The 17,012-nt window shown below is 43.8% G+C and overlaps 1 protein-coding gene across 5 annotated transcripts in view; it reads left to right on the top strand.

Annotated features, from left to right (window-relative positions):
* Positions 1–17,012, top strand: part of DLC1 (DLC1 Rho GTPase activating protein) — a 268,763-nt gene that overhangs the window by 3,036 nt on the left and 248,715 nt on the right. For all 5 annotated transcript variants that reach the window (XM_082238018.1, XM_082238017.1, XM_082238014.1 and 2 more), the window contains exon 2: positions 14,094–15,237. In XM_082238018.1, the coding sequence (XP_082094144.1) occupies positions 14,209–15,237 (1,029 nt within the window). In that variant the 5' untranslated portion in view covers positions 14,094–14,208. The remainder of the gene's footprint in view (positions 1–14,093; positions 15,238–17,012) is intronic.

Genomic DNA, 17,012 nt, shown 5'->3' with positions numbered 1-17,012 from the left:
TGACTGCTGTTCTTTTTGTGTGTGTCCACCTGTACCTATTCTCCACATCTTTTCCTTTCTCCATTCCCTTCATGTATTCTGCTATTCTGCTAGTATGTTTCAGACATCTTTCGTATTGTAAGCCAGATAAATCATAATTGTAAATTGTAACCAGTGGAGGCATGCCAATGTACTTAGCTTGTGTAATTTATTTTGAATGTGCAACTTGGATTTCCTTGAGGCCAAATCTGAATTATTTTGGCATTATCTCGACACAGGCCTGAATCGTGGGAGCTTTCTCTGTAGAATGTGTAAAAACAGTTGGTTCAGTCTGTGGGTTGAATTCAGTGTCATGGAAACAGATCCTGTTGGCCTGATAGAACAATCTCCCCTCTACTCCCCTATGTGCTGTTCTGGAGAATCTTCCACACGCATCCCAAGCCAGTTGAGGGGCAGGGGCATGTGGTGGAAGAGCTGGGTACTACTGGGACTCTGCACTGGCTTTCACTAGCACAACTATTTAGTTGACTCAAGTACTAAAGTTCTAGTTACAGGTAGGTAGCCGTGCTGGTATGCCGTAGTCAAAAAAAACAACAACAAAAAATCCTTCCAGTAGCACCTTAGAGACCAATTAAGTTTGTTACTGGTATGAGCTTTTGTGTGCATGCACACTTCTTCAGACACACTGAAACAGAAGTCACCAGACTCTTATATATAGTGAGAGGGTGGGGAGGGGTATTACTCAGAAGGGTGGTGGTGATTGACTGATAGGTGTGGTAAACCTACGGGTCTGGTGACTTCTGTTTCAGTATATCTGAAGAAGTGTGCATGCACACAAAAGCTCATACCAATAACAAACTTAGTTGGTCTCTAAGGTGCTACTGGAAGGAATTTTTAAAATTTTGTTTCATACTAAAGTTCTAGTTCTGCATTGAAGATGGGTATAGACAAACTGATTCAGAAGTTAGCAGAGAAGATGGTCAACCATCATCTGCTCTGCCAACCTCTGAATCAGTTTGTCTATATCCTTCTTCAGCCATATGGGATATATGTCCTATGAGAAAAGATTGAAGGGATGGGATATGTTAAACCTGGGAAAGAGAAGATTGATGAGAGACCTGATAGCACTCTTCAAATACCTGACAGACTGTTGCACAGAAGAGAGCAAAGACTTGTTTCTCTGTGAGCCTTGAAAGCAGGGCTTAAGATACAGGATGGCAGATTTCAGATGAACATGAGGTGAGACCTCTTAATGAGAAGAGCAGTTGAATACTGGAACCCATTGGCTAGAGGCCTGGTGGCTCCCTTCATTGGGATCTTCAAGGAGGTGCTAGAAAGCCATCAGTTTGTGGGTGCTCTAACTCTGGATGTCCTGCATTGATGCCACTAGATGATGAACTAGAAGAACTGGGAGGAAGAGGATCCCGGTGAGGGGTCTAGACAGGACTGGGACTCACCAGGGCAAGCTGGGGTTGGGGAAGGAGAGGTTGGTGTAGGGTGACAGGGTGACAAGGGGATGATGCACAGGAACCAGAGAAGCAGGACCCATCACCAGAGCCAGAGAGGCCTCTGTCCCCACAAACATGGTGTAGGGAGCAGTGGGAGGGTTGCCCAGGAGGCTGGGGCAGGCAAGGGTCCATAGCCCAGCTCCCTAGCTGGCCAGGTGGGGCTCACTAGCTCTGAGAAGAGGGGTGTGGTTCCTTAGATCAGGCATGGCCAAACTTGGCCCTCCAGCTGTTTTTGGACTACAACTCCCATCATCCCTAGCTAACAGGACCAGTGGTCAGGGATGATGGGAATTGTAGTCCTAAAACAGCTGGAGGGCCAATTTGGCCATGCCTGCTTAGCTGGAGCAGGCTTGGAACAGGTGAGGGTCACATGCCTCGTCAAGTCCAGATGTAAAATACAAAAGGACAGCAGGGATGAGATGCTATGTCTGCTCAACTTGCCCCTGTTGATGGACATCAGCTTGGTTACTCCAGGATCTCTGCGGGACTGTGCTTTGGTTTTGGACTTTGGACATGTGCATTGAACCTGGGCTGGTGACTTGAAATATTGACTTTCCACCAGGTAGGCCATGGGTTCAGGACAATTGATCAAGGGGATGATTCTATTCTTTGCCTGAAGTAGTGAAAAGAATCTCAGATCGTAAAGCTGGAAAGGTTAATACTTTGGAGAGTCACTGTCAGTTAATCTTATTAGGTTAAGTGGGCCAAAGCTTCTCAGTTTAAAGCAGTCTCATATGTTGATATGAAGAAGAAGAAGAAGAAGAGTTTGGATTTGATATCCCGCCTTTCACTCCCTTTAAGGAGTCTCAAAGCGGCTAACATTCTCCTTTCCCTTCCTCCCCCACAACAAACACTCTGTGAGGTGAGTGGGGCTGAGAGACTTCAAGGAAGTGTGACTGGCCCAAGGTCACCCAGCAGCTGCATGTGGAGGAGTGGAGACCCGGTTCCCCAGATTAGGAGTCTACCACTCTTAACCACTACACCACACTGGCATTGTTGCGAGGAAATAATTAGCTCCCTGTGATTACAGGGGTGCCAACTTCATTCCTCCTCCAGTTCAATGATAACTGCTCAGGATACACACACACACTGTATTTGGAGATTGTTGGTTAATTGTGGTTCTCACCTCCATCTGCAGCCATCCCATGCATTTGCATGGCTGTGGTCAAGACCCTGCCATATCAAATGCTTTTAAGTTTGGGTTCTTATTTTTATTTTACTTTCTAATGGATAAGCGCTCATGTAGCTCTTTACAAGAAAAGAGTGTGATCATGGAAAAGGTCCTGCTCTCTCACAATAGCACTTACCTATATCATAAATGGCATTGATATGAAATTATCTGCATTTAATGGATATGTGCTCCCTCCCTTGACACTAGATGCACTTTTCCCCTCATACAGAGTTAATAAGATTAAATGGGCAAATAGTCTTTCTCTTTCCCTTGCAAGGACAGTCCTTGGTAGCAAGTCTCTCCTCATCCCTGTGTTTGCTCAGCTGAGTGCTATGTGAACAACCCTGATGCTCAGACATTTTCCACTTCCTGCCCCCTCTTCTGGAGCAGCTATGATGGGGAGAATAGAAGCATTCCATTTTCAACTAACTCTGTTGTTTAGTCCAATGGTTTGTCCAACTATGCTTTCAACAAACAAGCCAAGATCAACCCAAGCTTTCTGATTCTGAATGGTTGAGATAAACTGTAACTAACTAACCACAGTTTCCAGTTCTGACAAGGGTGGAAGCAGATGCTTCCAATCTCCTGCTCACGGCCACACCCAGAGGAAAGGAAGGGGGGGGATTGCTGGATGTTGCTGGATTTGTGTGCAGTCCCCTGGGTCATTGAAATGCAAGTGGCAGTTTCTCAGAGAAGTACATTCAGACTTTGGATTTACCCCACCCATCCAGGCCATCAGAAAGATTGTAAAAATGCTTCTTGTTCCAGATGAGCCTTGCTTGAACACGGTCTTCCTGACCTCTGGCATGTTCCCATGTTCTCGAATTCTGGGCTCTTGGGTTGCTTCTCAACCATCCCTCCTGGTTTGCCCTACGGTTCTGACTTCAGTCCTGACCACTAACTGGTTCCCCGCTTCTGTTTTCTCCCCACCCAAGCATGGCCAAGCAAGCCATGAGGGAAGGTGAGGCAACTGCCTCAGGTAACAGGATCCACAGAGGCAGCAGATCTGACCTCCAGGGAATGCATCAGCCACTGCTGCTGACAAGGAGGCAGCAATAGCTGCAGTGCTTGGAGACTGGATCTGCTGCCTCCTCAGAAGCTTCCCACAATGTTTCTCTACAATGGCCTCTTGATGAACAGGAAGCACTGCTGGTCTCCCGCTATCCTTGTTTCTGATGTAGATCTTCCACTCACCCCTACTTCCCATTTTGTGTTTTGCCTCAGGTACCAAAGTGTCTCTAGCTGGCCCTGATCATGGCTCAGCCCATAGGGAGCAGGCTCATGTATGTAATGCTAAACTATGAATTAGCAATACATTCAAAACAAGCTGGTGGCTGTAGCATAGGGGTTTGGGAATTGCTAGCACTAGGAGCAAATTGGGGTCACAAAGAGTCGGACATGACTAAATGACTAAACAGCAACAACGACAGGTGCAAATTGACTATTGTTACAGGGCAGAAGGGAAGGGCCCATATGGCTTTGTATGCATAGCCTCCAACATTCCTCAGATGAAAATAGGGACATTTCTCACTCCACTCCAACTGTCCCTCCTCAACCCCCTACTTTCTGTTTCCACCACCACACACCAACAGGGCTCAGTACACACATTCTCCACCATCCTGAGAAAACCCATTAATCCCAATTTTATTTCAGAATTCCTGTACTATCCATGGAAAATTGGGGCACTTGGAGAGTATGGATATGTATAAGTAGCATGATGTATTGAGCTGACAACTGTTGGCATTCTCACTGTTTTCTTTCTAAATACACACACACACACACACAATATAATTTTTAATAGTCTTAAAAGTGACTTCCTCATTTAATAAAAATTGATTTAACTGCTTAAAAACAAAATAATATGTATAAGTAGCAGTAATGTATATGTAGATGCAGCAGAAATGCTTAAAGGGCTAATTTCACCCAAACAACATTTTCCATCGACTATGTCCTCTCATAGCGGCATTCCGTTTCGCAAAGTTCCCAGGCATCAGCATTTCTTCACTTGCATGGAAATGGGGAATTCTGGCCTTCCTTACTGGAAATGTTAACTTAAGCCTCATCTCCACGAAGCAGCGAAGTCCATTTTGGCAACTGTTTTCAGTAATGAGTTACTTCAAATTGGTTTTATTAAAAGGTTTAGCTGTTAGTATAAATGCTGTGAATACATTCTTGCCCTCTCTGGAATACACGCAACAGAAATATTTGAGAACCAAATGTCAATAGTGTTTTCGGTAATGATGTGTAGTGCAGTTCTCTCCCACCCTGCTACCAGTGGAGCCATTTTCAACGTCAAGTCAACACAGGTGATGACAACAGTTGTCAGCAAGGTTTCAGTTCCTTGGTGCATCATAAGACCACATTGTACAAGTTTAGGAAGTATATGCCTAAATAAGTACAGATTTAGGAAGCGCACACAAATAAATTGATTTCAGCAACTGGGCACATGCAGGCGCGAGCTTTTACCATTCGGTTATGATTTAGTATTTCTTTTGGAATACATTGTGGCCAGCGTATTCTAAGTGCTTTTACCTTGATAGAAATTCAAATGAACTTGTAGCTACAGAGTCAGCTTTAGTCCTAACTGAGTTCCTATAGAAACTGGTGAAATAATAATATATATATAGTTTTGTTAGTTTGTTAAGGGTACTGGGAATTGTATCTCTGTGAGTTCCTAGGTTTCTTTGGGGAAAGTCACACGCTTTAAATGTGCTCTGGGTGTGCTTTAAATGCATAGTGTGGTTCTTCCCACACATTAGGAAACACAAGCATTCGCCACAGTTGATGGATTTAGGGGATTTCCAAGACTATCGCTATTTTGCAGGAGCAATTCAAGCACAAACCAGAACTTTTGATTTGCACAGATGGATGGATTAAAGTGCTCTGCTCCCCTATAGGGTGTGCTGAGTGTGCCCAGGCACCCTCTAATGCTTTTCCCACAAAAAGTGGCTGCAGGCTCCGTAGATGTTTTCACACTGGCAACTGGGAGGACTCCCACTCCCAAGGTGGCTATGTTTTTTTGTGTGTGGCAGGAATCGCAGCACCAGCAACAGTGGGGAGCTTGTTCTCCAGATGCATGCACACAGTGTGTGGGGGGTGTTTCTCTCAGTCTCTGCCTTTGCTGAGGAAGAGGTGCAGAGTCAGCCTAGGGTCTTGCCTCAGAGATGACTCAGAAGCTATAAAGTGTAGGTAACAACCAGGGGAAGGATGTGTATGGGATGAGCTGATTGGCTGGGGTCTCTTGGGGTGTGTGCCTCTGGCTCCACCCCTTATTTTTATCCCCTCCCCCTTTGTGTGTATGTGTGTGCACATACGTATCTCTTAGTCTGCTTTTCTCCTGCCTTGCACTGATTCTCTTTGTTGGGCTGCGTAGTGAGAATGGTGTTGTCATTTAATTTAATTCCCTGGGTGCACACCCTAACGAAACGTGCTGTGCACAACTATGGGCTAACGGGAAGCGGTGTTTAAACACCTTGCAAGCAAATCAAGATGAAGGCTACTCGTTGTCATATGACCACCCCCCAAACCAATCAGAATGAATGCTTAATAAAGACCAGATATAAAATCTAGCTTTGATGTCAGCATTGTACAAGCAAATCGGGGTGAATGCTCCATAAACAGTTTTATGAGTTTGAGAGAGTTTGATGATCCAAGCTCTAGGCAGGTATTAGTATGAATGTGGGGGGGGGAGAAGTGGAGATGAGGCAGGGGCGCTCTTTCAAGCCTCACCCACCCACATCACCCCTGTGTGCACTATCTCCATCAAAGAGGGAATTTCAGAAAGGAGATTCTAAGTGTGTCTCCAATAATGAACACACTTCCGATACGATACAATACGATAATCTTTATTGTCATTGTCCCATACAGAACAACAAAATCTACATCAGACATTCAAAAACCAACAAGCCTCCTATCCCAGCTATCCCAGCCTGGTTAACCCCCTAAAAACTCTGATACCCCATAATTAAATACAATATATGCCTATAGACCATACGTCCCATAGAAGGGACGCAGGTGGTGCTGTGGGTTAAACCACAGAGCTCCCGTTGCTCGGTCGGTCCCTGCTCCTGCCAACCTAGCAGTTCTAAAGCGTGTAAAAAGTGCAAGTAGATAAATAGGTATTGCTCTGGTGGGAAGGTAAACGGCGTTTCCGTGTGCTGCTCTGGTTCGCCAGAAGCGGCTTAGTCACGCCGGCTCCCTCGGCCAATAAAGTGAGATGAGCACCGCAACCCCAGAGTCAGTCACGACTGAACCTAATGGACAGGGGTCCCTTTACCTTTACTCCCATAGAGACTACCTTACACTGCCTTTAAAACCAAAATCGCATTTGGATAGAAACTGTTTCTCAGGCGGCTAGTCCTAGTCTTTATAACCCTGTACCCTCTTCCAGAAGGCAGAAGCTGAAAGAGACCATTTAGTGTGCACTATCCCGCACTATCTCTGCAGCTTTCTTATGACACCTGGAATAATGAACAAGATTCCAAGCACATGTTGGCAAGGGGTTGCATGTTTGTCCCTGGCTCCTCTCTGCTTTTAGCCCACAGAGTGGAAGCAAACTGCACCATCTCAAAAGCTAGTGTTGTCCTGGGGCCCGTTTTGGTGTGTCTCAGGATAATGCAGGGAATCTGGATCATGCAGGTAAACAGGCTCCCTGATACGCCTCCCACCACCAACAGGGCAGTGATAGGAGGGGAGCTTTCCACTACCTCACTGGGAAGACTCCAGCAGTAGGCATGCAATCCCATCTCCCTCTCCACCATTTGAGCAGCTATTCCTTTGCAGCCTATGGTCCCTCAGCTGTCCTGCTGGGAAACATAGGCTCGACCCCTTAATCTATCCTGTTTTCATTATTTTAAAATGAAATATGACTCTCCAGTTTTATCTTTCTATCGGCTACCCAGTTAGAAACATGAGCTATTGCAATGTCAAATAAATGCATTGCCGTGGAAGCTCTACATCCAAAAATGAAAACAGAGCTCTGTTGCCCACGTATATATAAATATATGTATTTAATCAAGATGGAAATAACACATTCGCCACTCTCCTGTTCTTGACATTTGACCACATGGGCGTGCATGAATGTCGAAGACTGTGTGGCACATCACTTCAGAACTAGAGCTTCCAGAAATTCTCCTTAAACTCGACACCGACACACTGTCAACCTCTAGGGAATTGTTTATCCTGTCTTACCTTATATTTCCTGTCTGCATGTAATAAAATGAACCATGCTACTGTTGTCTGGCTGACTGACTTGTTTATGCAGTGGGCTGAATTTCTCTTGATGGACACTTCGGGTGTGAAACTATTTAACCGTAATTACCGTATTTTTCGCTCTATAAGATGCACCAGACCACAAGACGCACCTAGTTTTTGGAGGAGGAAAACAAGAAAAAATATATTCTGAATCTCAGAAGCCAGAACAGCAAGAGGGATCGCTGTGCAGTGAAAGCAGCAATCCCTCTTGCTGTTCTGGCTTCTGGGATAGCTGCGCAGCCTGCATTTGCTCCATAAGATGCACACACATTTCCCCTTACTTTTTAGGAGGGAAAAAGTGAGTCTTATAGAGCAAAAAATACGGTATTTATTTCAGCATTTAGCAAGGGTCCAGCAGCTGGTCAATATTTGAATATAGCCATCTCCTTGGAAGCATAAACTCAGTTTACAGAAGAAAAAGAAAACAACAGGAGTATTTTAGACAGTAACTCTCTTTGCCTGGTAGGTGTTAAATTTGCTATTAAATTACCAGTGTAGATAAGGTTTATTTAGCAGTACACCTGCAGTTTCCGATTTAATCCGTACCCAAATCATGTGCTACAGATTAGGCTGAAGTGCCAAGAGTTGCCTCCAGATCACCCAGTGAGCTTCATGAGTTAGCAAGTGTTTGAGCCCTGGGCCAAACAAGATATAACACCACTTGCACAATGTGACAATTTCCCTTGGAAGGGACTTGGAAGCTGCAGATAGTGCAAAATGCAGCAGCCAGGTTAGGAAGCAGATCAGCCAGTGAGAGCCATATGACTCAATGGAAAGGAGTTGCATTGGCGCCCAACACATTTCCCTGAATTTATGGCACTGAAGGTGATTTTTAAAGCCTTGAATGACCATGGGTGCTAAATACCTGAAGCACCCGCCCTGTGGAACGCCCTCCCACCAGATGTCAAAGAGAACAATAACTACCAAGACTTTTAGAAGACATCTGAAGGCAGCCCTGTTTAGGGAAGCTTTTAATGTTTAACAGACCACTGTATTTTAATACTTTGTTGGAAGCCGCCAAGAGTGGCTGGATATAAATATATTATTATTATTATTATTATTATTATTATTATTATTATTATTATTATTATTATTATTATTCATCCCTATATTGTCTTGCCTGCTCTGCCAAGGAGGCTCTTCTCAATGTCCTACTTCCAGGATTTATGTTTTATGCAGAAGGCCTTCTGTTGTGGTACCTCATTTGGGGAATGCCCTTGCCTCTGAGATATGGCTGGCACTGGTGTTTTTTTCCACACCGAATTATACAGGACAAAGCAGGGCTTCACGTACTGGCAGCCTTGATTCAAATTCCCCCTCCCTTTCCATAGCATGACTTAACTCATGTCTTAATGTCATTACCATGTGAATTTACCCAGCCAGACTACCTTGCTAGCTGTGAAATGGAGTTGAGGAGATGCGTAACGTAATCATGTCAAGACATGTCATAAACCTATTGGAGGCAGGGTCATGGCTGTTTGACTAATTTTGCTTTGTTTGTAATTATGCAGTTATTACTTCTCATATTGGAAGCTGCCTTGAGCATAGCTTTGCTGTGGAAGACTGCATACAAATGAAATGATGTATGCAATGTCAAGAGCTGCAGATTTCAGTAGGTCCCCCTGTTATTTCTTCATGCTTACGCCATGCATAGCAAAAGTGAGTTTTGCTCATTCCCTATTTACCAGGTCCTTTTTCTTTTCTCCTTTTTGGCTACATCTTTCCTTGAGAGAAGGTTTCGTTTCACCATCCTCATCCTCATGCAGCCGGCAGTGAATTCTGTTAACCCTTGCACATGCAGGGTCCTCTTCTTCAGCTTTGTAGACGTGGAAAATATGGTTGTGAAATGGGAGCAGGCTGGACTTAAAAGGGAGGTTAAAGGCCTCTGAGCATGCAGACGCTCCGTTGTGAAAGTCACTTTGTCAAGGCGTAATTTATGGAGGTTCAGTTGCACAGCTATAATTCTGCAATTCTTTCAGGCTGCCTCCTTTTATACCTTCAGGCATGTGATTTGTCAGGACAGCCTTGTGGTCTGGGTGTGCAATCGGAGCTTCCCTCGGTAGACTGAAATGACCCAGAACAAACTCGGTAGTTAATCTTCTTTATTGCTGAAATCAATAAGCAGATCCATGCTAAGTGCTGACAGTTCCTATGTAGGGAGTGAAAAGGAGAAGTGGCTGTTCCTTGAACCTGTAATATGTTACAACCCAGAAATTTCCTTTATTGTCGTTGCTGTTATTTAATAAGGAGGTCCCCCTCTGATGGTGTATATATTTAAAAGGCATCATTTTATTTCCCTTCACCTAACGGGCCATGAAGAAATACATATAGTCCTGGCATATAGAATCTGTTTTTCCACATGCACTCATTTTACACGTACACTTTAACATACATGGCTGCACATAGATGCATTACACATATATGTACTCTTCTCTCTCAGAGTTTTCAAAGTGATGCACATATATAATTCCATTAACCATGGAATGGAATTACAATAACCTTGCAAGGGAAGGCAGTAGTACTTTACCATCTTGCAAATAAGGAGAGGCAGGGGAAAGATAACGGTTTGCATAAGGAGATGAAGCGAAATGGAAATTTGAGCTTTTCTGAAGAAAACCAACCCAATTGTTGAGCTTCTTTTAGGAAAATCTGATTTATTTATTTTTTACAAATATGCAATTTGACTTCCCTAAAATCCAGGAGAAAACATCACTTTGCAGAAAACTAGGAGAGCATCATGTCAACTACCCCTGCTCCAAAGCATTATTTCATTGTTATGTATGATTTATTATGATAAAATATCATAACTCGGTAGGCTTCTCAATTTTTTTTTTGGCGACATTGTGTTGTTTGTTTCCTATGCTTACATGATTCTGAATGATAGTGTTGTCATAAATCCCATAATAAGTCTGCACAGCAGCCTCTTCTAATGACTCAGAAGCTTGGCACAGATCATCGTATCACACGAGGCTCATTGGAAAGATAGGCAAATGAGAAGGTGGCACGCAAACCATAAGCAGACATCCTTTGCGTGCGACATTTGTGATGTGGTTGCCATCATGAACCCAAAGCAGACAGACACCTCTTTATATGTACATCTATGGGCACATGCCGTTCCAGATGATGTCAATCATGCTAGGGAGGTCCCTGATTGGGATGTATTTTGCTACTTTGGCATGATTCATATTGTCTCGAATGGGGCATGTGTCACTTCACATGTGAGTAATTGCAAATGCACTGGCACAAATCAAGTTTCCAACAAGCTGTTGGCATCCATCTGTCTTGAGAGACAATGGAGTTCACCTCCAAGGGAAATGTCAAACTGAAGTGACCTCTCTGGGCGCAAGCCTAGGCAATACGTATGGAGGCCCTGAGCTGCTGATGTTGTCCAAAGGAAAGCTGATCAATATGTTTGGCGCAAGCTTCGCTTCAGGAGTTGCTGGAAGGAGCCATCCAACAGCTTTAGAGACTACACTCTGGATTTGTGTAGGGTTTACCCCATGGGTAGGCAAACTAAGGCCAGAGGGCTGGATCCGGCCCAATCGCCTTCTAAATCCGACCCGTGGACGGTCTGGGAATCAGCGTGTTTTTACATGAGTAGAATGTGTCCTTTTATTTAAAATGCACCTCTGGGTTATTTGTGGGGCATAGGAATTCATTATTTCCCCCAAAAAAATATAATCTGCCCCCCACAAGATCTGAGGGACAGTGGACTGGCCCTCTGCCGAAAAAGTTTGCTGACCTCTGGTTTACCCCTTAGCCTTTTCTTCTCCCAAAGATATCCTGCAAGGCAGAAGAGGTTTAGGACCTGAGTTTTTCTTCTCCTAGATGCGCTACCTTCCCTGGTTGAGGAGCCTTATATGCCCCTATTCAATTCAAGTTTCCAACAGCATGCGTGCTATTTGGATAGCCTATGAACTGGGCCACAGAGTCAGCAATGGTTTCTCCTGTCTTACTAGAGGACACCTCCGTGCTGAAGATATCATTATTCAAGTGTGCTGGGACTTCCAAACTCAGGGACACTCGGAAACACAAAGACCTGCAGAAAAATTGCTGGAACAACCCAAGGCCCATTAATCAGGCCAGAGGACTGTGTAATGCTTGCTGGGATTTTTTCCCCTCCATTTATATTTATGAATTATTATAATGTGCTGGCTTTCTTAGGACAGAATTGCAGAATCTTTTACTGTGTTCTTTGTTTGTTCACCTCTGATTTTATCTGTCCTCCACTTCATTCATCCATGTTTACAACAGACAGCTGCTTTAAGCAGATGAACAAGGCCAGTCACTAACTGCCTATTAATCAGGCTTTAAATGGATCATTTGTACGTCACCTTTTATTCTGTACAGCAGAAGAGCTGCGATTGGGAACATGAAATCAGAACAAAACAATGGGTGGTTGACTTAATTACTATAGACTACAAGCCCATGCAAACAATTAAATTACCCCTGAGTCAGTTTTCTTGTCCTGGAGTAACTTGGGACTCAGCTACATTAGTAAAATAAAACCCAGCATTTTGAATGCATAATAAACATGTAACACCAGTTGGTGCCGGAGAACAACATAAAATTTCTTTGTGGTTTTCCATAGTGGTTTTTCCCCCCTTTTTGTTATAACAATTTAATTTCTAACTTATTTATAGCGTGTTTTTTTCCTGTGTGTGGATCCACCCTTAGTCAACAGTATCGTCCTATAAAATGATAAGGAGAATTATTCTAACACACATCAACTACCAATGTGCTGTAAAATGTGTAGTATAATGGGTTCTGAATTATCATCATCATCATCTATTAAATTTATATACCACCCTTCATCTGAAGATCTGAAAATGGTTCACAAGATATAAAAAAAACAGGATAGAAGCACAAAATGAATAGTTGAAACAAAACAGTAACCTCCCTCCCACAACCACATTTAAAAGGCCATAAAATATAAATTAGCCAAAGGCCTGGCTGAAGAGGAATGTTGTTGCCTGGCACCTAAACATGTATAGTGAAGGTGCCAGGTGAAACTTCCTGGGAAGAGCATTCCACAAATGGGGAGCCGCTGCAGAAAAGGCCCATTCTTCTGCTGCCACCCTCTTTTGGATGAGCCACATTAAGAAGGGCCTCAGATAATTATCGCAGTTTATTGGGAGAGAAGCAGTCCTTGAACTATTGTGGCCTGAATGGGTTCTAAGAGTGACATACTACACTTCTAGCTCAAGGAACATCACATGACCTTCAGTACCCTTTTAGTTAGCATGCTGTACTTAAAAAATCAAGATGGGACAATAAGGGAAATCCCATAGCTGTGGTTTCAGCCCTCAGCATCTAGTAGCAAGCCTGAGAAGGACCTCTGCTAGTAGGATCAACGAGGCCTTCTAATCAAAGTAGACAATGCTGGACTCACTGTAAGGTAACATTATGTGTTTATATTCATGTGTGTGGGACTGTTTCAAGCATATCTCAAACTGAACACAACTCACATTTAGACAGCCTTCCAGTGATCTTGTAAATAGTTTGGTCGCTGAGCTCTATCTGAAAAGCTCCAGCACCTATTCTAAGAAAACCATCTACTCAGTCAAATGTTTCTGCCTTCTCTGATAGTGGTGGTGAAGTAAGTTGGGGAACACTAAACTGTCCTTGGAAATATTCTTCTAAAAAATAATTAGTGAAGATAATAGTTCTAAATATGTTCAGCCTAGGGTCTAAATTTACCAATGTAACAAAATAAATGAATATTCTAGAATGTATGAATAGTTCAAAAGGCAGGCATTGAAATTCAGCCTTTGACAATAATGTGGTGCTTGGTTATTTTCATGAATAGGAAATGTGGACTTGTGTTGTCTACGAAGTCTCACAAGACCAATGGCTTTTAAACCCATGAAAATAGCTGTCTCATGACAGAGGCAGTGATGAGAGACTCATTGTCAGATTTTGGCTTATGGAACCTGTTGTGTTCCCATAAAGTTGTTTATAGCATTCTGTTTACTTCATTTGAGGGAGTAATCAGCAAGGAGGCTATGCTAGATTATAGCTTCTGCCTTTGTTGGAAAATGATTAAAGTTATTCTGCAAAACATCTTTCTAAACTCTTCGTAACTCATGCACTTATTGTTGCTTTTCCATACTTCCCTCCCCGCTAGATGCGCTTCTGTTACTTACATCGAAACGATAATTTATTTCTTCTTCTTTTTACAGAAGATATGCAAGAGGTAAAACCATTTCATCCTGCAGAGAATTTCGTGGAAGTCATAATGTTTCCTCTGGCCCTCTTTGCATTACACTGTGGAACCTGTTGCTAAAGTACTATGACATGTCTCTAGCAATCAGAAAAAGAAGCTGGGAAGAACACGTGACCCAATGGATAGGCTTGCCATTTGGGTCTATTGATTCTAATATATTATGCAGGCATGGCCTAGTAGCTGACAACTTGCAAGCAGGTATGGAAAATGACAGACTTCGGAGCGAAAGCCAGAAAGAAAGAAGTGTTTCCTTGCCGGACTGCTGTCATGGTGGAGAACTGGGAGGTTTCCCCACAAAGCTGCTTGGTAATGTTTCCAGAGAGGTAGATGAAAATGACAATCATCAAGAGGAAGAAGAATTTCCCTCCCTTGAGGCTAGCACAGAAACATTGGTGAATGTTTCCATTGGTGGTGATAATGATGCCAAGGACAATGACGTAGAGCTCTCTTTGGAGAAAGTCAACCACCAGCTTGGTGACCCTGAAGAAAAATGGTCAGCTGAAAGGAACCAGTCAGAAGGAGGAGCAGGACTCTTCATGAAGATGGACCCAGGTGTGGAAGCAAAGGAAGACTCCAGTCATGCCTTGGATTCTGTTGGGAAACTTCATAATGAGACAGATCCCAAAGAACTGAAGGAATATATTTGTGATAGCAGAGAAGAGAGACTAGAACTTTGTTACAACAGCTCCAATGAAAATGAAGAGACCTCAGAAGAAAACTTCTCTGAGCCTCCAGATGCAGGAGAAACAATTCCTGAGAAGAAGATGGCCCGTGATATTGTAGCTGCACAGAGGCATGAAAAATCGAATGCTCCTAAAGATGGGAATGAAAAAGAAGTCTGCGGTCAATTATTTGATGAATTTTCTCCTGGTCCGTGTAGTGACCTAAATGTAGTTGTTGCAGACTCCAGAAATGTTCTTGTGCCATCACCTGGTTCTTGTTTCCTATCAGAGGAAAATGTTCTGGATGAAAATGGCTTTGCCTGTGCTCAAGACAAATGCATCAAAAGCACGTCCCTGGTGGAATGTATAAGTGATTTAAAGAACAACACGACCACACACGAGCCTACGGACGGTCAAGTCATTTTGCGCAAAAGAAAGGTAGGACATGAAAAAAAAGTGTTGCTGTTGTTTTCAGATTTCCTGGGAAATGTGTGTTCCTAGGCAGAAGCTGACAGTTGAAATAGCTTGGGGAAGGAATGGGTGTAATCCAGTGTCAAGTTAAGACTTAGTCAATGAGACCTCAGTAAGCTGAAAGCAGCGGTGTGAAACCTCGAGCCCATGGGGCTAATTAGGCCTGCTAGGCCTCAGAGGTTGGCCCACCAAGGTATTTTTGGTAAGCCATGCTGACCTTTCCACCTGCTTGCTAACAGAAAATGGAGGCAGTTCGAAAAGCATTGAATTTGGCCTGCAAAGGAAGACTCGGGAGCGCACTTAAGAGTGCAAATCTGCTTCTTCCTTCAAGCCATGGCTTGAATTCAAGTGGTTCAAACTGGGCAAAGGAATAATCGGCGGCTCAAGAGTACACTCCAAATTCTTCCTTCGCAGCCATGGAGTGACTGCATATCATATGACAAACAGGTGATTGACAAGTGAGTAACCCCACCCATCTGTCAAAGTGCCCACGTAGGGTTGGACACCTCTGGATCCCCCTTGCCACAGCCTAGCTTAAAGGCTTCAGTTGGCATATTAGAAGGAATTCAAAGTTCACAGTCAGTCTACATTAGCTTGGGGCTGGAGAGGGATCCAGTTAACTGCTTCATTCTGGCCCTAAGTGCAACCTGAGATCAGCATAGCACTTAGTAGAGTCAAAATAATTCCAGTTAGTGTGATTGGCAAAATGCCTCTGGAGGGCTTCACGCTTTTCTAAGTTATCACAGTTTTACCTACATGGAAAATGGAGGGGTATTTGGAAGACCCTGCTCAGGTGACCAACCAGCACAAATCTGAATGGAAGTGGACATCCAAGGGAAATGGGTGGTAAAAGATTCAGGGTGGACAAGAGATTTCATTTTTTCACACAGTGCACAGTTGTGGTTCCCTGCCACAACTTGTGGTGATAGCCACCAACCTAAAGGTAAAGGTAAAGGGACCCCTGACCATTAGGTCCAGTCATGACTGACTCTGGGGTTGCGGCGCTCATCTCGCTTTATTGGCTGAGGGAGCCGGCGTACAGCTTCCGGGTCATGTGGCCAGCATGACTAAGCTACTTCTGGTGAACCAGAGCAGTGCACAGAAACGCTGTTTACCTTCCCACTGGAGTGGTACCTATTTATCTACTTGCACTTTGATGTACTTTCGAACTGCTAGGTTGGCAGGAGCAGGGACTGAGCAACGGGAGCTCACCCCACCATGGGGATTCGAACCGCCGACCTTCTGACTGGCAAGTCCTAGGCTCTGTGGTTTAACCCACAGTAAAGGACAAATGTTGGGAAAATAAGGCCATCTGAGAGGGCTGTTGGGCCCACGTCCTTCTTGGGGCTTCCCATAGGCGTCAGAGTCTGTGGGAAACAGGATGCTTAACTTAAATAGGCCTTTGGTATGAGCCTTACGTTCTTAGGAAAAGGCTTTTAATCAAATTAATGAAATTTCTCTGGGATGTTTTGACACTTCTTGATACGAATGTTCAGTAAGTCACTTTTGTCTAGAGACAGACTGTGCATTCCCACATTGCTGGCTCTGGCTGGGTGTCTCTAGGGTCAGGCATCTATCGGGTCACTCCCCTCTGCTCTTCTCATATCCGCTTGTACTAATTGGTCTGAAAAAGGGCAAATTTATGTCAGTATTGATTCAGCAGAGCAGCCCCAGGATTAGCCTCCTTTTCAACACACCTGAGACTCCTACGGAATGAGGAAATGACTTATGTGAGGTGCTAG

This window comes from Podarcis vaucheri (assembly GCF_965113315.1).
Source record: "Podarcis vaucheri genome assembly, chromosome: 9".
Lineage (NCBI taxonomy): Eukaryota > Metazoa > Chordata > Lepidosauria > Squamata > Lacertidae > Podarcis > Podarcis vaucheri.
The sequence above is the reverse complement of the archived record's forward strand: the minus strand, read 5'-3'. Positions and strand labels throughout refer to the sequence as shown.